The sequence below is a fragment of the Bos javanicus genome, chromosome 5, assembly GCF_032452875.1.
Source record: "Bos javanicus breed banteng chromosome 5, ARS-OSU_banteng_1.0, whole genome shotgun sequence".
NCBI classification, from domain to species: Eukaryota; Metazoa; Chordata; class Mammalia; order Artiodactyla; family Bovidae; genus Bos; species Bos javanicus.
Window position 1 is genome coordinate 56,432,958 of NC_083872.1, and position 23,020 is coordinate 56,455,977.

General features: G+C 46.8%; 3 protein-coding genes across 4 annotated transcripts; 2 read left to right on the top strand and 1 right to left on the bottom strand.

Moving 5' to 3' along the window:
- Positions 1-31: 31 nt before the first annotated feature.
- LOC133247658 (DDIT3 upstream open reading frame protein) lies at positions 32-3,530 on the top strand. Its single transcript, XM_061416713.1, has 3 exons — positions 32-94; positions 2,617-2,664; positions 3,372-3,530. The coding sequence occupies exons 1-2, from the start codon at positions 32-34 to the stop codon at positions 2,656-2,658; spliced, it is 105 nt and encodes a 34-aa protein (XP_061272697.1). The 3' UTR covers positions 2,659-2,664; positions 3,372-3,530.
- On the top strand, positions 3,392-4,203 carry DDIT3 (DNA damage inducible transcript 3). Its single transcript, XM_061416710.1, has 2 exons — positions 3,392-3,529; positions 3,622-4,203. Exons 1-2 carry the CDS (start codon positions 3,392-3,394, stop codon positions 3,988-3,990), a joined length of 507 nt encoding a protein of 168 aa, XP_061272694.1. The 3' UTR covers positions 3,991-4,203.
- MARS1 (methionyl-tRNA synthetase 1) lies at positions 4,147-23,008 on the bottom strand. 2 transcript variants are annotated; one of them, XM_061416664.1, is made up of 22 exons: positions 22,765-23,008; positions 21,675-21,765; positions 21,451-21,529; positions 21,238-21,372; positions 20,818-20,893; positions 20,403-20,575; positions 20,127-20,233; positions 16,234-16,350; positions 15,891-16,094; positions 14,964-15,165; positions 12,782-12,856; positions 8,332-8,502; positions 8,064-8,159; positions 7,586-7,703; positions 7,014-7,227; positions 6,177-6,308; positions 5,965-6,069; positions 5,687-5,873; positions 4,770-4,841; positions 4,629-4,652; positions 4,455-4,541; positions 4,147-4,360 (listed from the first exon to the last, which is right to left on the bottom strand). In XM_061416664.1, the coding sequence occupies exons 1-22, from the start codon at positions 22,871-22,873 to the stop codon at positions 4,214-4,216; spliced, it is 2,721 nt and encodes a 906-aa protein (XP_061272648.1). In that variant the 5' UTR covers positions 22,874-23,008; the 3' UTR covers positions 4,147-4,213. The 2 variants fall into 2 exon arrangements, with proteins under 2 accessions (XP_061272648.1, XP_061272649.1); XM_061416665.1 differs by lacking the exon at positions 4,629-4,652 and having other exon boundaries at positions 22,765-23,006.
- Positions 23,009-23,020: the final 12 nt, after the last annotated feature.

The window sequence follows — 23,020 nt, forward strand, 5'->3', positions numbered from 1 at the left end:
AGAGGCTTGAGTCTAAGGCACAGAGTGTATCATGTTGAAGATGAGCGGGTGGCAGCGACAGAGCCAAAATCAAAGCCGGAACCTGAGGAGAGAGGCGAGTACTGATTCCCCATCTACCTTTTACCCTCCCATCCTCTCGAACACGAATTGGCCCCTTAAAGTTAGGGCATCCGCTCTTATGGGTGTAGCCCCACCCTCTCCGCGAAGAAGAGAAGTGACTGTCCCGGGGAGGGATGAGGAAAATCCTTTATTCGAAAGTAGTGCTTACGAGAAAGACACCCCGTCCTTCACACGACCGCACCATCCTACCCCTGCCCGGAGCACAGTCCCTGATCTGTGCTGTTAGGCGACCGGGCTCCAGCGAGGAAGATTTATTCTCGCGTTGCTGACCCTAGGCCTCTTTGTTAGGCCTGTCCGGTGGGAGGCGGGGCAACAGGACACACCCCCGAAAAGCCTGGTGACCCAGTGGTTCGGGCCGCTACCGCCGCTTTGCCACTGGCGGCCCTCCCCCTACCCCTGCCCCCAATCCTGTCTCGGCCTCAGCGTCTCGGGGCCAGCATAGCCACGTCAGTAGCTGGGGCTTCTGGACCTCCGCAGAACATTCTTTCCGCACCCTTGCAGAGAACAGAAAATCTTAAGCCGGCACAAGCCTTCGGGAAGAGGGGTGTCGATGGACAGGGAACGGAGATGAGTTTTCCTTTCCCCAAAGCCCTCTAGCCTCCTGCTCAGGAGAGCATCTTGGATCTTTTAAGTGTGGGAAGCCACTTGGGGTCTCCCAAGTGGGTTGCCCTTCCCCTGGGATTGGTGCGTGCCTCTTTCCCCTTGTCCTGTCTTCCAACTAATCTCTGTGTAACCATTGCATCAGGCTAGCCCCCTGTTTGGCTCTGCAGCCCTCTGGCCTGGGGCTCCACTGCTGATGAAAGCCTTGTCCCACACACGGGAAGGCAAGAAGGGTTCCCCAGGGAGGACAGCCCTGCAGAGAAAGATTCAGGACGATATTGCATCCGCAGTCCCCAGTGGCAGGGAGCTGCCGCTCTGCCTTTGAGCTTCCTTTTCCTACCCCTGTGAGAGATTGGGGAGAATTTATCCATTCATTCCTAATACTTAACCAGACCTACTGTGTGCCATGCAGGTTGGTACCCAGCATTTATCCACAAACAAGAGAGAAAAATGTCTGCTGTCTCAGAGCTTACATTTCAGTGGGAAGAGGCATACAGTAAGCAAATATGTAAAGTGCCATAGAAAACATTAAAGCATGGAAGGGTAGAGAATGCTGAGTGGAGGTTACAGATTACACTGGGTGGTCAGGGATTCCTTCACTGAGGTGATATTTAAATGAAAGACTTATGTGGGAAGAGAGAGCTTTCCAGAAGGAATAGCAAGAGCAGGAGTCCTAAAATGGGAGCATGTATAGTATCTTTAGGGATCAAGAGGCCAGTTGGCTGGACTAAAGTGAGCAAGAGCTGGGGAGGTCAATGAGAAAACAAGGCAAGGAAGGAGCAGACTGTGGAGGGCCTTTTAAGCCATTTAAAGGACTTCAGCCTTTAATATTGGAGAAAGCAATGGCACCCCACTCCAGTACTCTTGCCTGGAAAATCCCATGGACAGAGGAGCCTGGAAGGCTGCAATCCATGGGGTCTCGGAGGGTCAGACACGACTGAGCGACTTGACTTTCACTTTTCACTTTCATGCATTAGAGAAGGAAATGGCAACCCACTCCAGTGTTCTTACCTGGAGAATCCCAGGGACGGGGGAGCCTGGTGGGCTGCCGTCTCTGGGGTTGCGCAGAGTCGGACACGACTGAAGCGACTTATAAGCAGCAGCAGCAGCCTTTAATATGTGTGAGATTAAGTTTTAAACAGAGGAATGACACACCCTGACTTAAGTTTTAAAAGGTTCACTTTGGCTACTGTTGTAGATAGACTCCAGGAGGGGTTGGTTGCAGGAGCAGAAACTGAGAGACCTTCTGCAGTCACCTAGGAGAGATGAGAGTAACTTAATCTAGATTAGCAAAAATGGAATTGGTGAGACGTGTTTAGATTCTGGGGTTTTGAAGAATGAGTTTAAGTTTTGCTGTTGGTTTGGACTGGATTGTGGGGTCTAAGAGGAGTCAAGGATGATACCAAGGTTTTTGGCTCAAGCCACTAGAGTTGCTGTATACTGAGATGGGAAAGACCTTGGTAGGGGAAGATTAGCCAAAGTTTGTCTTGGGACGTGTTAAGTCTGAGATGCATATTAGATATCCAGAAGGAGGTCCCAGGAGAAGTCTAGACTGAAAATACACATTTGAAGGTGGTCAGTGTGGGAATAGAATTAGGAAAAGGCCACTTGATTTGTTCCCGCCCCTGTAGTCCAGTCCTTACCCTGGCACAGTTGAAGACTGCCTTGAATTTAGAAAAAGCTGAGTTGGCCAGGATTTTGCTATTATGTAATCAGGACTACAAATGTCAGCAACTAAAAATAAAGGAAGTCAGGCTCTTCTCTGTCCTTGGAAATGGCTACAGAGACTGATAACTATCAATAGGAAGTAAGGAAGGACCAGTAGGAAGCTGGAGGTAAAAAGAACCTTTCTCCACCCTTCCAAAAATGGCTAATATTTATCTTTGATCCCCACAGTGTTCCAGAAGGAAGTGTATCTTCATACATCACCACACCTGAAAGCAGGTAAGTTTAACTGACCGTTTCCCCAAACTAGCTCCTAAGAGTTGCTGCTTATGAAATTATGAAAACACCTAGAGAAGACAGGAGAGGAAGGTTTGAATCTGAGCAGGTTTTTGCTGTTAGGCCACATCCATCCTCCTGGCCTGCCCTTAAAGAGGTGACCAAATCCCTATTATTAGAACATGTCCTAACTGAAAGCTGGGTCTTGAGTGCACAGTCAGGTGAGGTCTCACCACACCTCATTCCCCACCCAAGGTTAGATGGACCCAAGGACTGTTTGCCCAGGCTCCCCCCACGGGAGGAGAAAGGAGTACAGGTGTCTGGTAACCGCCCCTGGAAACAACCAGTGGAGTTCCCCAAGGGAAGCTGAAGACTTTTACTAGGAACCCATAAGAATGCATGTCCAGGTACTTGCTTCTTCAAGTGCTGGGCAAAAGCAAAAAGGGACTCTCATTCTAGGTCAGGGGTTGAGACATTTTAAAGGGCCAGACAGTAAATGTTTAAGATGTCGAGGGCCTCACACCATAGTCTATCTCACAGCTGTTGTCTCTGCTATTGTAGCATGAAAGCAGCTGTAAAACATGTGAATAAACTGCTGTGGCTGCTTCCCAATAAATTTTATCTACCAAGACAGGCAGCAGGCCAGTGTGTAGACTGACCGGTGGAGCTTCTTTCCTCACCCCCACTATCCTGAGTATGTCTTTTTCCAGAGCCTGATCCAGCCACAGAGATGGCAGCTGAGTCACTGCCTTTCTCCTTTGGGGCACTGTCCAGCTGGGAGCTGGAAGCCTGGTATGAGGACCTGCAGGAGGTGCTGTCCTCAGATGAAAATCGGGGCACCTGTGTTTCACCCCCTGGAAACAAGGAGGTAAGAACGCTAGGCCTGATGCCGGGGGAAGTGGAGGTGCTGCCCTTCCCTTCTCAACTAATTCATACCTACCCTGCCTTATCTCCTTGAAGGAAGAATCAAAAAGCTTCACCACTCTTGACCCCGCCTCTCTGGCTTGGCTTACTGAGGAGCCAGGACCACCAGAGGTCACACACACCTCCCAGAGCCCCTGCTCTCCAGAGTCCAGTCAGAGCTCCCTGGCTCAGGAGGAAGAAGAGGAAGACCAAGGAAGAACCAGAAAACGGAAACAGAGTGGCCAGTCCCCAGCCCGGGCTGGCAAGCAACGCATGAAGGAGAAAGAACAAGAAAATGAAAGGAAAGTGGCACAGCTGGCTGAAGAGAATGAACGACTCAAACAGGAAATCGAGCGCCTGACCAGGGAAGTGGAGGCAACTCGCCGAGCTCTGATTGACCGGATGGTTAATCTGCACCAAGCATGAACAGTTGGGACCAGCACTTCCATTTCAGGCCACTTCTGACCCTTCCTGGAAGTATCTACTGACCACGTCACCAGTGCCAACGACATACCCAACCACCATCGATTCAGCAGGGGAGAAGCTTAGGGTCGACGATAGAAAAGGGTCTTAGCGTGTATATAGATTGTACATTTATTTATTATTGTCCATATCCATTAAAGTGACTTTCTATGATAAGTTCTCACTTTCACTTTTTCTTCTTGCCTTTAGAGGTTTCCAGGGGTTTCCCCTCAGCTAGAGCCAACTGTTTCTTCAGATCCAAGAGTTTAGCCACCTCTGCAGCAATCTGGTTCTTGTCTGCCTTCTGTGCCTTCAATTCTCGGACAATATTGCCCTGAGAAGAGAGGGGGTGGGGGAATAAGTGAGACCAGAAAGGACCTATTTAGGATTCAGCTTTGCCAGCTTCCCGTAGGGCTTCAGCCCCACACCTGCTTGGTCACTTCCTCTGTCAGTGCGTGGATCTGCTGCGGTCCAGCTGTTGTCAGTCCAGCTGCTGTCTTGGGGGATGCTTTTGCCTTGAGAACAACAGGACAGAGTTAGCACCTGCTACCATAAACATCTGACTTCAGGTTTGACATAAGATTGCAGGGGCAAGTGATTACCTTTAATGCCAAGGACTCTTCTAGCTAAGACAGGAAAGAAAAACTAAGTGAGGAAGCAGCAGGGCCAAAAGAGAGATGAGTGAGGGCTACTAAGGGACATGGAGGACTGTTGGTGGGTGAGGCAGTCTTTAGATTTCTCACCTGGCCCCCACTGAAACGCTGCTTCAGACTTTCAATCTGGTCATTTTCCAATTTTTGGAACAAGGGACTGACCTGTGAAAAAAATTCCAGAATCATCCACTGATGGGGTATAAATTCTTATTTGACTATAAAGAGGGCCTCTCCACGCGAGCTTCTGACATTTAGGAACTCAAGTTTCCAAGAGAAAGGTTGAGTGTACCACTGAGCAAAATACATGCTAACTTCAGTAAAGAATTCAGAAAAAGCACTGGCATTCATTAGGATCAAAGATTACTTGGGCTATTTAATAATGCTAGGTTGATGCAAAACCTTAGAGGAGTACGTACATATTTTTATCACCTTGTCTTCAGAAAGTGGCTACCCTGTATTTTCCCTGCCCCCTGGGTTCTGGCACGAAGGACAGTGAGGATATATGGACTAAAGAAAATATTGGGCTTGTAAACCAATACCAAGGGCTTTATATCAGAAACAAGCCTAAAGTGCAGAGTGGAGGTGAGGGTGGAATGGGTTGTGAGAACAGCTATGAGAGTGTCACACCCGGAGTAAGTTCTTCCCTGAGCCCTCCTCCAAAGGCTGCATGGCAAGGTAGAAATTTTGAAGGACTTCCCTAGTGGTCTAGGGGTTATGACTCCATGCTTCCAACACAGGGCATGCAGGTTCAATCCCTGGTCTGGGAAGATCCCACATGCCCTGGGACAACTAAGCCCATACACAACAACTACTGAGCCCATGTGCCTAGAGCCAACGAGACAAACCACCACCACGAGAAGCCTGTGCACCACAACTGGAGAGTAGCTCCACTTGCCTCAACTAGAGAAAGCCCGTGTGTGGCAACAAAGACTCAATGTAGCCAATAAATGAATAATTTTTTCAAAAGAAATTCTGAAAGAGGCTGGCTCTTCAACTCTCAGACCTACCGTGCCAATCTGGTGTCCTGCTGGTAAGGTGCATAGGAAGTTTGTGGGCAGGATACTGCAGGCTGGAGGTGGGAGCTGCAGCTGGGCTTGGATGGTGGCACTAACTGTAGGCATGTAAGGCTGGAGCATGACGGACAGCAAGGCAGCTATATTCACGGCCAAGCCTGTCACTGTCCCTGCCCGCTGCCTGGGGAAGAAAAAATACTAGTCCAGACCTCCAAGAGGACACATCCAACCAGTCACTTTATTTCTGTAGCCAACCCTACCTTCTTACCCACCTGTCAGCTTCGCCACCTTTAATCCGCTTCCAGGGCTCGTTCACCTGAATGTACTGGTTGCCATGGCGAGATATGGTGAGGATGCTACGTAAGGCATCCCGGATCCTGGGAAGGAAGGATGCAGGCCAAGGTGTAAGGTCCTGGGGGTACCAGTATGGGGTTGTTAACATGCCAGCAGATCACGGAGTTGAGACAGAGGTGTAGATACTTACCGAACCTTCTCTAGCAGCTGGTGGTAGTGCTGGAGCTCCAGGGTGATATGGGTCAGCAGGCGCTGATCATCAGAGGTGAGCACCATCTCAGGCACAAAACCCCCAAAAAACTTGGACACAAACATCCCAGCTCTGGATGGGAGTAGGGAAGGAAGAGAGAGAAGAAGAGTTACTGCCCAGTCTCCTTACAGAAAATTGGACACGGTTTTCACAATTTTACATTTTCTCAGAACTGAAGCCACCTGGCTCCCTCAAGCTGGAAAGCAAAACTTATTTTCTCTCTCCCCTAAGAAAATGTCTGCACGTGACAGACATACTTTACACACAGATACCCGTCATATAAAGGAAACATATCCCTCATGTAAGGTTTTCAGTAACCTTTTGTTTTTCAGAAGTCAGTAACTTGAAATGATCAAGCTGAAATATATACATTAACTGATATCTAACAAATACATCCTCTTGCAGAGACTACCTACCTGATCATGGTGGTTAATAACCAAATCTGAAAGGGTGGGTAGCCACAGAGATTATTTCTTTAGATTGCAGAATAGCTGAGATAGGGACTAATAATGGAAAGTGAGACTGAAGTGATAAAACTCCAATCTCCTACCCCTGTGCTAAAAAAACCCTTTTTCGGTCAAACTTTTAAGTGGCCTGCGAGTGAACTTGCACTAGGAAAGGACACACTTCTAATAACGTTAATAAAATAATTAGCAAAAATTCACTTTGTGACGAACTCTGCTAAATCACATCTCCACAACTAACTTCCCCCCTTACAAGCCGCTCCCCCCGCCACTCCCAGCTATCTGCTGCCTCTCACCCCTCACCAGATCCCACCTGTTGATGAAGTTGCCCAGGTTGTTAAGCAGCTCGGAATTATTCTTGAACAACATGTCTGTCCAGGAGAAGGCACTGTCCTGCCCCTCAGGCCGAATGTACAGCAGATAGAAGCGCCAGATGTCAGCAGGGATCCCTGTGTCCTGGGCCATGTCCCCAAACACTCCCACACCCCGGCTCTTAGAGAATTTCCCATCCTCGTAATTCAGATACTCTGGACAGAGAAGGAGAATGCCAACCATCTGTTCAAATCATGTCCTTCGTCCCTGACCCACTAACTCTTCTTTTCTCAACCTCAGCTCTAGAGTAGCTGGCCTGCATAGAACTTGGGAGATGATTCCTCTCCAATGTGATCTTTTCCCCTTTACTTCCACCCATTACAAAATTTAGCTCTGAACTTCTGCTCTCTTCAGGTCCTTGTTTCCTTTTTCTGGGTTGAGCGTCCATGTTCTAACTGTTTCCTATTTCACCTCAACTCCTAACTCAAGACCTAGCACCTCTCCAGGAATTTCCAAGCACTGCCTTGGTCCTCACTCCCTAGGAACACCCCCATCTTCAGTCTCCCAGGGTACCTGTAGCAATGAGGTGGCTGACCAAGGTGTAGTTGTCCTCAGCTCCTAGGGCTGAAGAAGGAAAGACTATGCCATGGAAGGGAACATTGTCCTTGGCCATGAACTGATACAGGTTCACCTATGAAATATAATTGGGAGACAGAGCTCCTGAGAGCCTCTTCAAAGGCCTAAGAAAGATCAGGTACCCAATCCTAACCACCCCGCTACACATTCACCCTTCTCACAGGCAGTGGGTACATGTGTGCATGCTCGGTTGTGTCCAACTCTCTGTGACCCCAGGGATTACGGCCTGCCAGGCTCCCCTGTCCATGGGATTTTCCAGGCAAGAATACTGGAATGGGTTGCTATATTCTCCTCCAGGGGATCTTCCCAGCCTAGGGATCAAACCCACATCTCCTACATCTCCTTCATTGGCAGAATTCTTCACCACTGTGCTACCTGGGAAGCCCCATGGACAGGCTAACCAAGAACTACTCACTTGTTCTGGGTTCTTCCACCACTTCTCCCATTGGTCTGTGTAGTTGGCTGTGATGGACAGATAGCCAATGGTGGCATCAAACCAGACATAGAACACCTGGAGGGCCAGGAGGGAGGGGACACGGTTGAATGCAAGCACACCGGAAACCCCTGCCGACCCAGAGTCTCAGACTGAAACAAGGCATAACCAGTGGTCTGTTCTGCTCGCCCAGGGTTTCAACCCCAAAGCTGAATCATACGAGATCTGAATAAAGCACAGGGTTTTTTACCTTGTCCTCAAAACCTTCTAAGGGCACAGGGGTTCCCCACTTGAGGTCTCGGGTTATACAGCGGGGCTTGAGGCCATCTCGAAGCCAAGAACGAATGATGAACCGGGCGTTGGCAGTCCAGTCACTGCCAGGCAATGTCTTCTCCAACCACTCCTCCACCCGCGCTGCCAGCTGATAGCAGAGAAGCACAGAGCTGGTTTGTGACAGCTGCATGTGTGGTCAGCATAAGGATAAATACATACAAGCTTTTTGGAGTCATTTATTGATATATAATTAAAATTAAGGATTCATGACTTTGCCATAGCAATTCTACTTGGGATTTTTTTCAACAGAAATTTTCACATAAGTGTGTATAGATGTATTTATAAGAGAACTGCACCGCTCATCACACCAAAAATTAAAACTAATTCACTTGGTTCAGTAGAATTTAAAGAACTATGGTTTATCAACCAATGAAATACTTATTAAGGCTTTTAAAAAGTATGTAAAGATCTCAGAAATAGATTAACTAAAGCAAACTTCAAAATAGTAATATAAGATATAATCCTATCATTATAAAAATAAGTAATCGTAATACACGGATTAACATAATCCCAAAAAATATATCTTAGTACTTTATTCTCAATGAGATTAGGGGGAACATCCACTTTTACACCATCTATTTCATTCTGAAATTTTAAAAACAAGTGTTTATCGCTTTTGTAAGCAGAAAAACAAAGATAAACCTTTCATAAGGAATGGTTCACATGATTCATCCACAGAAACACCACAGCACTAGCAGCCTAACAACACACTGTCCTGGTGAGGCTGTGGCAAACAGGTGCACACTCTACTAGGAGGGAGGTAAAACTGAACAATACCTACTGAGAAAAATCAGGCCATAAACTATATACACATTTATTCTGGACACAGCAAGTGATCCCTTAAGGAATTTATCCTGAAGACAGACTTCCCACAATACAAAAATACATATGCACAAGGTTATTCACTGCGACAGTATTTTTAACTGCACAATACTGGAAACTACCTGAATGATGAACACAAAAAATTGGTTAAATAAACTATGATACCCACACAGAATGAAGTACTAGGCAACTGTTTAAGTAACAGAGCTTCCTTGGTGGTCCAGTGGTTAAGGATACACCGTGCAATGCAAGGGACACAGGTTCAGTCCCTGGTCCGGGAAGATTCCACATGCCGTGGAGCAGCTAAGCCTGTGTGCCACATGCTTAGAGCCTGTGCTCCGCAACAAGACAAGCAACAGCAATGAGAAGCCTGAGCACCACAAGAAGAGTAGCCCCCACTTGCCAAAACCAGAAAAAGCCCTCACATAGCAATGGAGACCCACCACAGCCAAAATATAAATAAATAAAAATTTAAAGGAAAAAACAGTGAATTCCGTGGTGACCAAGTGATTAGGGCTGCACTCTTCCACCACAGGGAACACGGGTTTGACGGCTGGTCAGGGAACTAAGGTCCCTGCATGCTGCCAAAACAAAAACAAAAACAAAACAAGACTGAGTAAGAATGATCTTTATGAACTGACATGTATGGAGTAGTCCTGATACAGAATGATTTCTAGAACATACTGTTAGGTGAAAAATATAAAATGCAAAATAGTATGTATAGTATGCTATATTTTGTATAAGAAAAAATAGATACGTATGTATACATACATTCATCTGCTCATCTTTATATATATATAAAATGTTTTATATATATATATAAAAGCTTATCTTTACAAAAATAAACACACTAAGACTAAATCAGAAAACAAAACCAATCGCCTACAGGAGACAGGAGAACAAGGCAGCACGGACAGGAGGGGAAGGACCCTTCTCTGAGTATTCTGTTGTTCAGTCGCCAAGTCGTATCCAACTCTTTGTGACCTCGCAGACTGCAGCACGGCAGGTTTCTCAGGGTTTTGATTTAGAAGCATACTAACGTTCTATATTTTCAAAAAACAAGTATGAGGAGAGAAAAAAAAACTAGAAGCAAATGAACCTAAATGATTGGCTTATTTCAGTAACATAATCACACTGAAAGGGGGAAAAAACTGAGCCAAGACGATGTTGAACACATTTGATTACATACCCTCAGTTGTAGGGGAAGGAGCAGGACTGCAAACTAACCCTAAACTCACCTTAGTAGGTTTTTTGGTAGCAGTATGGGTGAAGCAATTCTGAAATTATTTTTAGGTGTACTGTAGGATCAAATAAATGAGTAAATAATGTTGCTGGAAACCAGAGTACTTACTGTGTGGAAGAAGGGAGATAAAAAATATGGGATGAGGGCAAGTGAAGAAGAACTCCAAGGGGCTGGACTGGAATGGAATGTCAGTGTGAACCTAAAATAAAATGCCTAACTTTCTGCTCACAGAGCTGAGAACCAGCTGAGAACCAAAGACATCCAGGAGCAATGAGCACACAAAACTTGGCCTCTAATACTGTTCCCTATTTAAAAAAAAAAAACAAAACCACAGCTTGGTGGAGAAATGGTTGGATCCCAGGATGGAACAAGATGAATCTAGAATATCCTGCTATGCTAGAAAATAAGTGCTTAAAAATGATAGGAGACCTCAGAAACGCCCAGAGAAACCACCCTGAGGCTCCCGTTGGCCAAATAAGGAACAACTAGAACATCAACAATATTTAGGACAGGAATCAGTTATAAACCATTGAAAAAAATTGGAATCCATGAGTCAACACTGATGGTAAGTAGATAAATAAATGAATGACGGAGAAGGGTAAGTGTGGAGACAGTGGGAGAGTTGGCAAATCTTAATAAAAACCTGGTCAGGTAAAAATGGTTAAATAAACGGATGCTAAATTCAGAGGAACCCTTTCAATGAAGATCAAGATACTTGCATGGTCTTAAATGTGCATTTCCACATACTGCTTTTAAGTTGCAAGGGGCGAAATATTAATTACACAGTGGAGAAGCCTAGTAACATCTTGACTGAACAAAATTTACGTCACTGATAAGGGGGAAATGGCCACCACATGCCTCCGGAAAGAACACGGTATCATCTATGCAATATTCCAACTGAGGATGCATAATCTGAATCTAATCATGAAGAAAACAGTCAATAAATGCAAAATGAAGAATATTCTGTTTTGAAAGGGGGATCAAGGTCTATATTCTTAAAAACTGTTAATATCATAAAAGATAAAGGCTGAGGAACTGTTTCAGATTAAGGGAAACTAAAGGACAGAAAAACTAAATACATTTTTCAGAGCCAGATTCAGCACTACAGGAAAAAACATGCTAGAAAGCATATTATTGGAATAACTGACAAAAATGGAATATGGATGGTAGATCACACAACTATATTAATGTTAAATTTCTTTAAGCTGTTAACCATACTGTGGTTATGCAGGAACATGTCTTTTTTCTTAGAAAACATACAATGAAGCATTTAAGAATAAAGAGGATCTATAAGTACATATACATACATGTATGAGACAGAGAATATGCTAAGGCAAATGGAGCAGAATCTTAACTGCCAGTGAATCTGGGTAATGGGTACATGAGGTTCTTGTGGGTAAAGAACACAAGGTTCTTTGTTCTAGGAAATGCTTATTCCCACAACTCTTTCTGCAAGTTTGATATCATCTCCAAATAAAAGTTTAAAAGGAAAAAAAAGGGACTTCCCTCGTGGTCCAGTGCCTAACACTCTGAGCTTCCAATACAGATGGCCCTGGTCAGGGAACTAGATCCCTCAAGCTGCAACTAAAACAGAAGATCCTGAGTGGGGTGCAACTAAAACCTATGACCCAGCACAGCCAAATAAATATTTTTAAAAAATAAATAGGAACCTCCCTGGTAGTCCAGTGGTTAAGACTCCAGTTTCTAATGCAAGGGGTGCAGGTTTGATCCCTGGTCAGGGAACTAAAGTCCCACATGCCACAGGGTATGGCCAAAACTTTTTAAAACAAATAAAACGAAAAAAAAGACAGATCCACTAAAGTGAAAAATTGGTCAAGACAAATTGTGAAGTAAAAGAAAGTAGACTGCAGAGTAATATGAATGCCATGATCTAATTTACATTAAGGAAAAGACAAAAGGCATAAAAATACTTTCATTCAGCACACCACAACCAGAAAGTAGCTCCCATTCACAACCAGAGAAAGCCAGACTGCAGTGACCCAGTGCAGCCAGAAATAAATTGATTAAAAAATAATAATAATCACAAAAATAAAAATAAAACGTTCACATGCAAGTGCTACAGAGGAAAATGAGCAACAAAAACTACCTCTTGGCAGATGGGCCTGGCCTTTCACTCTGTGCTCTTTTCCTGTTACATCTTTTTACATTAAGCATGCGTGATTTTAAAATGGAAATTAAAAACATGGGAGAGTGATTTGGTATACATTTTTCTCTGCCTGTCGCTGAGGCAGAGGGTGCAGCAGAGGCTGTGCAGACTGGCTTGAGGGAAAGGCCCACTCACCTTAGGCAGGTCCAGAAACAGGTGCTGAGAGGATTTCACCACAGGGCACGACCGGCAGACTTTACACTGAGGCTTCTGTGAAGGGAAATTCAAGAGAAGGGGTGACCCAGGGCAGGGCAGTTGGAATCAGGCTACAGGCCAGGAGCTGTCCAGGTGAGGAGAGAGGCACAGAGAGATGAGGTCCCCTGTCTGCCACCACACTTCACCCCATTCTCACACCCCACCAAGTAAGAACTACTTACTTGGGCCGGTTCTGAGCTTGGAGACTCAGGTCTGCAGGGCACAACTTTTGCTACAGAGTTTCACGTCTGTGTCCTTTCATTCCCAAGAACAGGAAAAATGCATTCTCTTGAGCACAGGCTAAATAGACCCAGGCTAGACAGCCCTACAGCTGTGTGAGGAGTGAAAAGAGCGACCAAGAGAAGACACTTGAGGAAGTTACGCTCAAGCAGAGAGAGCGGGCTTGCATGAAAAACAAGCGCGGGCCTTCACATGGCAAAATGTCGAGAAATACTTATCTGCATGACACGACATGACTGTACAAACAATGAAGTATGACAGCTAAAGGAGTAACAGTTGGGTGGGGCAAGTCAATGAAAGCCTGCAAGTGAGTTTTGATCTGGGTTTTTGAAGGTGAGAAATTATAACTCTCTCAGGATCTCTCTCCCGAACTCCACCTGCCTGTATCAACTGCCTACCTAACATCCCTCCCTGGATGTCTAAGGAAGCATCTCCAACTTAACAAATCCAAACAGCGTCACCATACTCTACCAGAAAGCAACTCAAGTAGTCTTGCCCGTGTCTGTAGATGGTGCTACCAGCCACCCAAGCTGCTCAAGCCAAAAACGTAAAGTCTCCATTCTCTTGACTTATCTATCACCTCAAATTCTAGTCTGTCCAGTTCCACAGAGTCTGCCTCCAAAACATATCTCAAATCCTTCCCTGCCCCCTCATTCCCCCTGCTATTAACCCAGTCCAAGCTACCATCACTCCATTTCTGAGCTACCGCCACTCTGGCCTCCAAACTGGTTTTCCCGCTTTCTCCCTTGCTTCCCTCCCACCCATTATCCACAGAGCAGCCTGCCATTCCACTCCAAGAGGGCTAACTGTGCCCGGAAATCTGGTCACTGCCTACGTCTTTGACCTCATCTCAACCCACCACCACCTCTCCACCCCCACCCACCGTGAGCCACACTGGTCTTTTCAATTCCCCTTTTCATTGCTCTGCTGCCTTGGGCCTTTGCATTTCCTGGTCCTTCTGCTTAGAATACTCTTCATCCCACTTATCGCCTCCTGGCTCCTTCTCATTCTTCAGTTAAACACTCAGTTCAAATGTTACCTTCTAAGAGGACTTCCCTAATCACCCAGCTCAACTCTTCCCCCCAGAAGTCACTCTGTTACATCTTCCTGGAAGCTTACAGCAACTACATTCTATCTTTAGTGCTGGTCTTCTCTGGCACTAGATAAAAATCTGTCTTGTTCATTGCTACAATGTCAATAACCAGAACTATGACAACGCTACTGTAAAGACTCAAAAAAGTTTGTTGAATAAATGAACAACTACCAAATGAATAAACATGGAGTAGAAGAAAGGTGGTATTTATGGAAGAAAGGAAGAAGAACTAAACAAGCGCAGAACAGCTGGTGTGAAGCAGGAGAAAAGGTAGGAAAGTATGAATTCAACTTATCTATTTCCCAGCACAATGCCAAGCACATAGTAAATGCTCAGTATGAGTGATCAGTTGCTAAGACTAGAGTAAAAAGAGCCACTGGTGAAAGGTCTTGAATGCTAAATCAAAAATCCTATGGAGGGACTTCCTTGGTAGTCAGGTGGTTAAAACTGGATGCTCCCAACGCAGAGGGCACAGGTTCAATCCCTGGTCAGGGAACTAAGATCTCACATGCCAAAACAATAAAAATTAAAAAAAAAAAAAAATCCTATGGACAATAAGGTCCTACTGTATGGCACAGGGAACCATGTTCAATGTCCTGGGATAAACCACAATGGAAAAGAATATAAAAAAGAATGCATATATATGTATAACTGAATCACTCTGCTGTACAGCAGAAATTTATATAACATTATAAATCAACTATACTTCATTTAAAAAACATCCTAAGTGACAGTCCCTTAAAACTAGACACTCTCTCCTTCTAGGCTCCCAGGAAACCCTCCTCTTACCTTGAGCTCAATGGCATTGATGAGCTTGCCACACTTGTCACACTGGTCACCCCGGGCTTCCTCGTAGCCACAGAAGGGACACACACCCTCCACAAAGCGGTCAGCCAGGAAGCGGGCACAGTGCTCACACCGCAGTTGCTCCACAGTATCTTGCAGCACAAAACCTCGGGCCAACAGCCGCTGGAAGATGTCCTGGGTAATTCTGACGAGATGTGGAAGGGACCAGGGAAGTCAGAGGAAGCAATGCACCCTTCCTTCCTGCCACTCCACCTAGGACCCAAACTCACCCAGTCCAAGTGCCAAAGAAATCAGGGAGAGGCCCTCTAGTCATCTGTAGGGAGTTTACTGATAAGCCCAGACCCCTCACAACTCCCCACATGATCTCTTTCTTCATCACTCTAGAATTTACTTTGGTCAAATACAGATTTATCTGTTTTGTATTCTTTGTTAACAAAAATCTCCAAAAGGATAGGACTGATTAGTTCTTTGATATGTCCTAAAAATTAAATCAGTCCAACTGCTAAACTGCACAGCACTCTCTGGCAGCCTCCCTACTGTGTAGTATTTACAGGCATGACAATCAGACAGAGAATGAATGAAGAGAATGAATGTTTGCTATAAACACACAGGAGTGGGAGGGGCTGTCCTAAGACTGTAAGAGAAGGGAGGCGGGAGAGGCGAGGCAGATCCTTCCTGTGAGCGTAAGTCCTGTCTCTTCCCCACCTCAGAGGCTCCTGCAGCCCTGGTCAGGCTTCTGCACACAACGACTCCCCATAATAATGTCTGAGACACATCACATTTCAGGACAATACCCAGATGTTTGGGGGCAGGGGGAGCAACAACTTTGGTTCCTTCTGTCTTTCTGTCCCCTCAATATTCTGACTGCCCCCCACCCCCTCCATTTATGATTGATCAAAGGACACCTACTTGGTCTGCTGTGGAGTGGTAGTCCGACCAAAAAAGTCAAACGAAATACTAAACCAGCGGTAGATGTCAGCGTGGATAACGTGGTACTTGTCACAGATCTCCTGTGGGGTTAGTCCCTCCTCCATAGCCTTGGTCTCTGTCGCTGTACCATACTCATCTGTCCCACACAGGTAGAGGGTGTTCCACTGACGGAGCCGGGAGTACCTGAAAAGGAATGTAGTGATCATGAGGCCCCATCTCAGCTCCCTCCCTGCACCCAGGATCCTTCCAGTCTCCCCACTTGAGGCCTATTTCCTTGGGGCGCACTGCCTCCTTGGGGCCCTCCCCCAGTAGCTGGCCGCACCTTGCAAAGACGTCGGCACTGAGCACACAGCCGATGATGTTTCCAAGGTGGGGGACGTTGTTGACGTAAGGGAGGGCGCTGGTGATGAGCACATTTCTCTCCCCAGCCACGGGCAACCTGGTAGGGAAAAAGAAAGAGAACAGTCCAGGGGGAGATGAGAGGGTCAAGAGAGACCCAAAGTGCACGAAGCAGCCAGATGCATCTATTCTACTGCCCAGGGTCACGTCCATCCGAAGTCTTTCCTCATATGAAGCTGCTGGAGCTTAAACTTCCCCCGAAGCCATGAGATCCCTCCAGCTGCGAATACAGGGCCCTGCCCATAGCGAGCAAGCCTCGTGTACTGCTCCTAAGGAGGCTCATTCCCACAAGGAACTCTGTCCCTCTTTATAATCCTAAGTGCTCCTTTCCATCAGCTGGTTCTCAGGCTCCAGCCTCCCAAGTACTGACAACTCTCCCCAGGCTCTCTTCAACCATCATTCACTAACTCCCTGGACTTGAACACCACCCAAGAACACCTCTCCCCGTCTTTCCAAGTGCTATGTTAGCATTACCTCTAGTCAGGACCTGAAATGCTTACAATCCATCAACCCACACACAAGCGTTCCCAAGTCCTCTCATATCCCAGGACTTTTCACGCCCTAACCCATATGGGTCAGCCACTTCCTCATGGCCTGTCTCAAACCAGCAGGCACCAGCCACTGCCTTCATAGCTATAATCTCCTCCCCACTGTCCCAGGATCATTCCTAGTCATGCCACTCAATCTGCCGCCAGAGGTCACTCAATCTGCTCTTCTCTCTCCATGCTTTGTCACCCATGACAGCTCGGCTGAACACATCCTATATCCACCACCCTCCCCAGCACTAACACCTCACTAGGGTTCATCTTTCCAATCATTCTTTTTTTTCAGTTTTAATATTTTTTCTTGAAGTATAATTGATTTACAATGTTATTTCAAACCATTCTTAACTTACAAGGGCCAACTCCCAACAATTACCATGTTCTTCAACCGTAGGCACCCTGCAGGCTCACCGAGTCTCGGAATCTACTAACAGAGACTCCAGAGTGTAAACTACTAACAGAGGTGTTAACCTCACCCTTCTTTCCCAGCTGCATGCTGTATATCTGGTTAGACGGTCCATCTACTTCCTGGAACATTTTACAGCTCATTTCTTCAGGAAGTGCTCACCAATCTCTCCTGCATTCATTGACTTTTCTCCCCATGACTGAATACCATAAATTTCTCTGAAATCCAGCTTAGAAAGCTCCTTCAGGAAAACCCTCCCTCACTGACAATCAGCCTTCCACCCAGTCATCCTTGTACCCTGACCCCCTAAGCAACCTGTACCACACACGCTGCAGTGCTCCTTTCTGTGTCGCTCTGTAACGTCTCTCTCATCTTGTGTGTGCTTACTACAGTGGAGACATAAAGGTGAGTATGCCCAGGGTTCTGCCCTCAAGGAGGGTACATTCTATCACATAACTTCTGACTGGGATCAGTGCGATCAGAGGTACAAAGTGCTCACAGAGGTCAAAGGAAGTTGAGCATCTCCAGCCCAAGACTCCACAGAGGGACTTCCCTGGTGGTCCAGTAGTTTAGAATCCACCTGCCAGTGCAGGGGACATGGGTTCCAGCCTTGGTCCAGGAAGATTCTACATGCCAAGGAGCAACTAAGCCCATGCACCACAGCTACTGAGGCTGCGCTCTAGAGCCTGTAAGCCACAACAACTGAAGCCCACGTGTCTAGAGCCCATGCTCAGCAACAAGAGAAACCCACGAACCACAACTGGAGAAAACCCACACACAGCAATGAAGAGCCAACACAGCCAAAAATAAAGACTCCACAGAGGCAGAACTACTTGGGTTGGGTTCTCAAGAATGGGTGGGAATTTGCCAGATTCAAGACTTTTGGGGTGCACTTCAATCAGAAGCAAAAGCATTTGCTCTAGCATTTGCTCTAACACCAGCTGTCTCCTCCTCTAAGTATGCATTCAAACAAGTTAGCCTGTATAGACACCTGAGAAAGTCTACCTCCTATTCTTTATTACCTTCAAATCAATCCTCAGTAGGTACTCACAGAAATATTCAAAATGAGTGATTGAATAAAAGACGAACTTTCACTAACTCATTCAAATTTTACCATTTTCTACCAAATACTTGACCCTGTGCTACAAGATACTCCATGTAAAAGAAAAGAGAGTCCCAACCTTCAATAAGTTTACAGATTAGTGAGGAGACAGACACGTAGAGACAATTACCATAAAATGTGACAACGGGAGCTGCCAGAATATGAAGCACTTAAGACTCTCAAGCTGTACAGAGAAGGACATGACAGACCCAGTCTCCTGAACAACTGTCCAGCAGGTAGGGGAGACACAGGCCTTCCAAGAAGAAGAGCATGAGCAAACACACCAAGGTGTGAGTATATGATCTCAGCCTGCCTCCTCTCAAAGCTCATTCTGACCCAGCTGTCCCCTGACTAACCAGCCTCCAGCCACTGGCCTTTTAGAAATTCCTTATAAAGATGCTTCCTCTATCTGAGACAGCCTTTCCCCAGACTTACCCTTGCCTGAGTAACTCCTACTCATCTGGCAAGTCTTAGGTCTCCTTTTTCTCTGGCTGTACTGCGCAGCTTGTGGCATCTTAGCTCCCCCACCAGGGACTGAACCCAGGCCCTCAGCAGTAAAAGCATGGAGTCCTACCCACTGGACTTCCAGGGAATTCCCACAATTGTTAGTTCAAATGTTGTTTTTTTCTAAGTTAACCTCCTGTGACATTTTCTCACAGCACTTGTTTTTTCCTTCATACTACTTACAGTTTTTAAAATACCTGTCTATAACACTAGACTCAAAGTGGCATGACAGCAGAGTCTTGTCTGTTTGCTCCCCTCTGTAGACCCAGTTCCCAGCACACAGGGCCTGACAAGGAGTGGACACGTAAATCTTTATTGAACAACATGTTCAGAACTACAAATACTTCATTTCGATGGAAAAATCTACATACGGGGGTGACTTTTTTTTTTTTTGGCCACACCACACAGCTCCCTGACCATGGATTGAACCCAAGCCTTCACCAGTCAAAGCACCAGTCTTAACCACTGGACCCAGCCAGGAAATTCCCACTATGTGTGTGAATATTATCTTAGCTCTCAGAAGAGTGATAAAACATGATGCTAAGCATGCAGGCAGGAGCGAGATCATGAAAGACCAGGTGAAGTACACAAAGAAACCATCTGTAGAATTCTGAAAAGGAGGATGAGATGATAATATCAGCAGTTTTAAACAGCCATCTGGTGACAATATGGAGCACAGGACAGTAGGGAAGGAGAAGGTAAGAGATGGCAAGGCCCCACTTCAGGTTAGCAGCAGTGAGGACAGGGAGAAGGGATGGATACAAGGACTCCTTAGGAGTTAGAATCAATGACCTGGTAATGGAGTAAATGATACAGGGAAAGATGAGAAAATGGTACAGATAGATGACACCAAGATTTCTGGCCTGGATCTTTAGGTGGAAGGTGGGAGTCATTCACTAAGACAAGTGACTAAAGGAGAAAGAGAAGCTGGCAGGGAAGGTAAGAGATTTGGTTTTGGACATGATGAGTTTGCAATGCCAGTGGAGGTGGAGAATCAAGGAGGTAGTCTGACAGATGTCTAAAGCTCAGAACAACGATCTGAACGGGAAAAACAGACTAAGGTACAATCAGTAGGTAGAAAGTAACTGAAAACACAGGTGTGGGGGGGAACTGAGGGACAGTATGTCCAAAATATTAGCCAAGAGATTAAGAGGATAGAGAATTACAGAAAGGTCAGCGATGGGGATTAAACAGGCAGGAACTGGCTCTATCAACAATTTCCACATAAGAAACCAAGCTCCACTCAGTCTGTGCCTACTCACACTGGATTCTGCTGCGGCCGAAGAGGGGGCAAGCTTTCCAGGCCCTTCTCCCAAGCAGCTACAGCCACGGCAATCTCCTCCTCAGACAGAGTAGCCAGTTCCTCCTCCTATGAAGAGTGGACAGTATCCCTCACCAGGTAAGAAGGGCACACAGAGTAAGGAAATTCTCTCCAAGAACTGACATAGTTAACAGCTGTGCTCAAACTCTCTCTCCAAGCCACCCCCGCCACCTCAGGCACTGCGGCTGTGTGGGTACCCCTCTTCTTTGTTCCAAACCTCAGGCTCATTGCTGACAAGCCTGCCCTCAAGGGAGCTGGGCTGGGGCTGCTTCTGGAGGTAGGGCCGGAGGGCCAGGACACCCTGCTGCTTCAGCACAGTCTCTGCAGCTCGCTGACATGGCTCCTGAGAACTCAGTGTCTGGAACCAGCTGTGCAGGGCACCCAGCTCCTCTGTGGGCATGAGAGAAAGGAAACAATCAACAAGACCTAGAATCGGTAGCTGGAAGGGGACCTCCTCCCCTTCTTTATGAAGTTTCTCTAGCTGCCTTTCCCAATTCCCTCAGCTGTCTTTCTGCTATAGTTGCCCTGTCAAGTTACAGCTAAGAATAGGTCCTCAATAGTCTACTGCCTACTCTGTAACCCCTACACCAAGTTCCTCAGGCTGGTGGGGAAGTGATATGCACAGTTCTCACCAGGGAGATAGGATGGGTCTTGGAGTAACGGGTAGAGCGCTCCCCACAAAACAATATCAGCTAGAGATTCTGTCTCCTTTGTTGAGAAACAAAAAGAAAAAGTACACAGGTGAGACACTCAGTTTCTTCCCATGGATATAATAATACTGTACATTTCCTAAACACTTATTAAGTATCAAGCACTGTGTTAAGCATTTTAAATTATCTCAATTCTCACAATAACCCACTGAGAAGGGTACTAACATCACTTCCACTTCAAAGACGAGAAACAATGAACATTAAAGAGGTTATGAGTTTTAAAGGTTACACTGCCAGTAAGGGGCAGTTGAGGGGGGAGGGGTTGAACTTTGAATACAGTCTTCCTCCTTAATTCTTATACCATACAGCTTTTCCCAACCCTGATTTCAAGGCCCAACTCACCCCAGCCAGGAACGGACAGCTCCGACGACTCAAGCTGTGGTCAATATGCGTCAGGGCTCTCCGAACTGGGCCAAGAACATCTTCTCCCTTCTTCCCTTGGACCACTAAATAGTACAGGGCAGCGGACAAAGCTGGCTGAAACACAGGAGACACGGGTCAGGACGGCCGTGCAGAGCAACAATCTGCCTGCCAACCCCCACATCTCAGTCCCACCTGCAGCTCGGTTGCTTCCCATTCCAGCCACTGGTTGGTGAGGTCATCTTGCTCCCAGCCAGATAACAGAAAGAAGTATCTACCCAGGGAGAGAGCAACAGAGGGAGAATTAAAGGGGCTCGTTGGTCGAGTCCATTTCTCACGCCAGTTGTAAATAAGACCACACAGAGGACAGTAACCCGATTTTATTCAGCCACCTCCCTGCATCAAGGACCAATACTGACCGACAGATTGCACTGGTGGAGAAGAGGTAGTTGCCACTATCCAGCTGCAAGACAGGGACCTTAGGCTGGGTCAGGAATGGGACCACACACTCTGACACAGGGGAGGAAGATGGGTGAAAAAGAGAGACAAGAAATACTATGTCAACTTAAAAGGACATCTTCACAGTCGTGGGGGGGGGGCGGGTACTAGGAGGGCAGAGGGGGTGCGGGGGAGATGGGCAGTCACCAGGAGAGGGTCCAGGATAAGACCTCTGAAAGGGGGTGGGTCCAGAATGAGCTGGAGAGACAAGCAGCTGTTCAGCTGAAACAGATGGGGACTGCAGAGAGGATGTGGTGGTACTGGGGTAGTGCTGCAGCCAAGAACTGGAACAGCTGAAGATAACCAGGATATCTGATGTTTTCCCAGGTGGCTCAGTGCTAAAGAATCCACATGCCAATGCAGGAGACACGAGTTCGATCCCTGCGTCAGGAGAAGGAAATGGCCCCCACCCCAGTATCCTTGACTACAAAATCCCATGGACAGAGGAGCCTGGCGGGCTACAATCCATAGGGTCACAAAGAGCCGGACACAACTGAGAGACTGAGCAGAAGAATATCTGAAAATGATCTGAGCTACCCTGGGAGAACTGACAAGAGAACCGCTTAGGAGTCACACAAACAGATAGCTGGGAATGAGAAGAGGTAAACCGAAGGGAGCATGTGTGTCTGTGTGTTTAGGAGAGAAAAGTAGGGTTTCCTAAGAAAACCTGGGGGTTATCATATGAATGACGTGTGGGGAGGGTACCTAGTAGGTATGGGAGGTTGGAGAGGGGAAGGAGGTTCACCGGAGTGAGACAAGGTCCTGAGAGAGAAGGAGGGGAGACCAAAAATTAGAGAAGGGTACACTGAGGCTAATTAAGGGAAGTGACTGATGAAAGATGTCACTGGGAGGGAAGAAGGTATGGGGTGCTGAAGGATAACGTGGGAGGAAATTGACGGGAGTGCGTGGTGTTGGGGCCTGGAATGTTGGCGAAGACAACTGTGGGGTCGTTGTCTGCGTGTTCCAGTCCCGCCCGTCTCATCCACCGCCCACCAGCGCCAGCTCGACTACCTTCTGGGCCTACAGTGCTGATGAGCAGCTCCGCTCTGCCCTGGGCCCTCCCGGCCGCGGCCAGCACAGGCAGACTCCCCGGAGCGCCCTCACTCACGAACAACCTCATTTCGCCGTGGACCCCACGCTGATGCAACCGGAACCGGTCTCCCGCCAGAGGGCGGACCGACCGCCGCGAGGCACGCCGGGAAATGGAGTCCCGAATGAAGCCGTCCCCCTGGCCTGGCTCCCGGAAAGCTGACTGTTTCTCCCATCA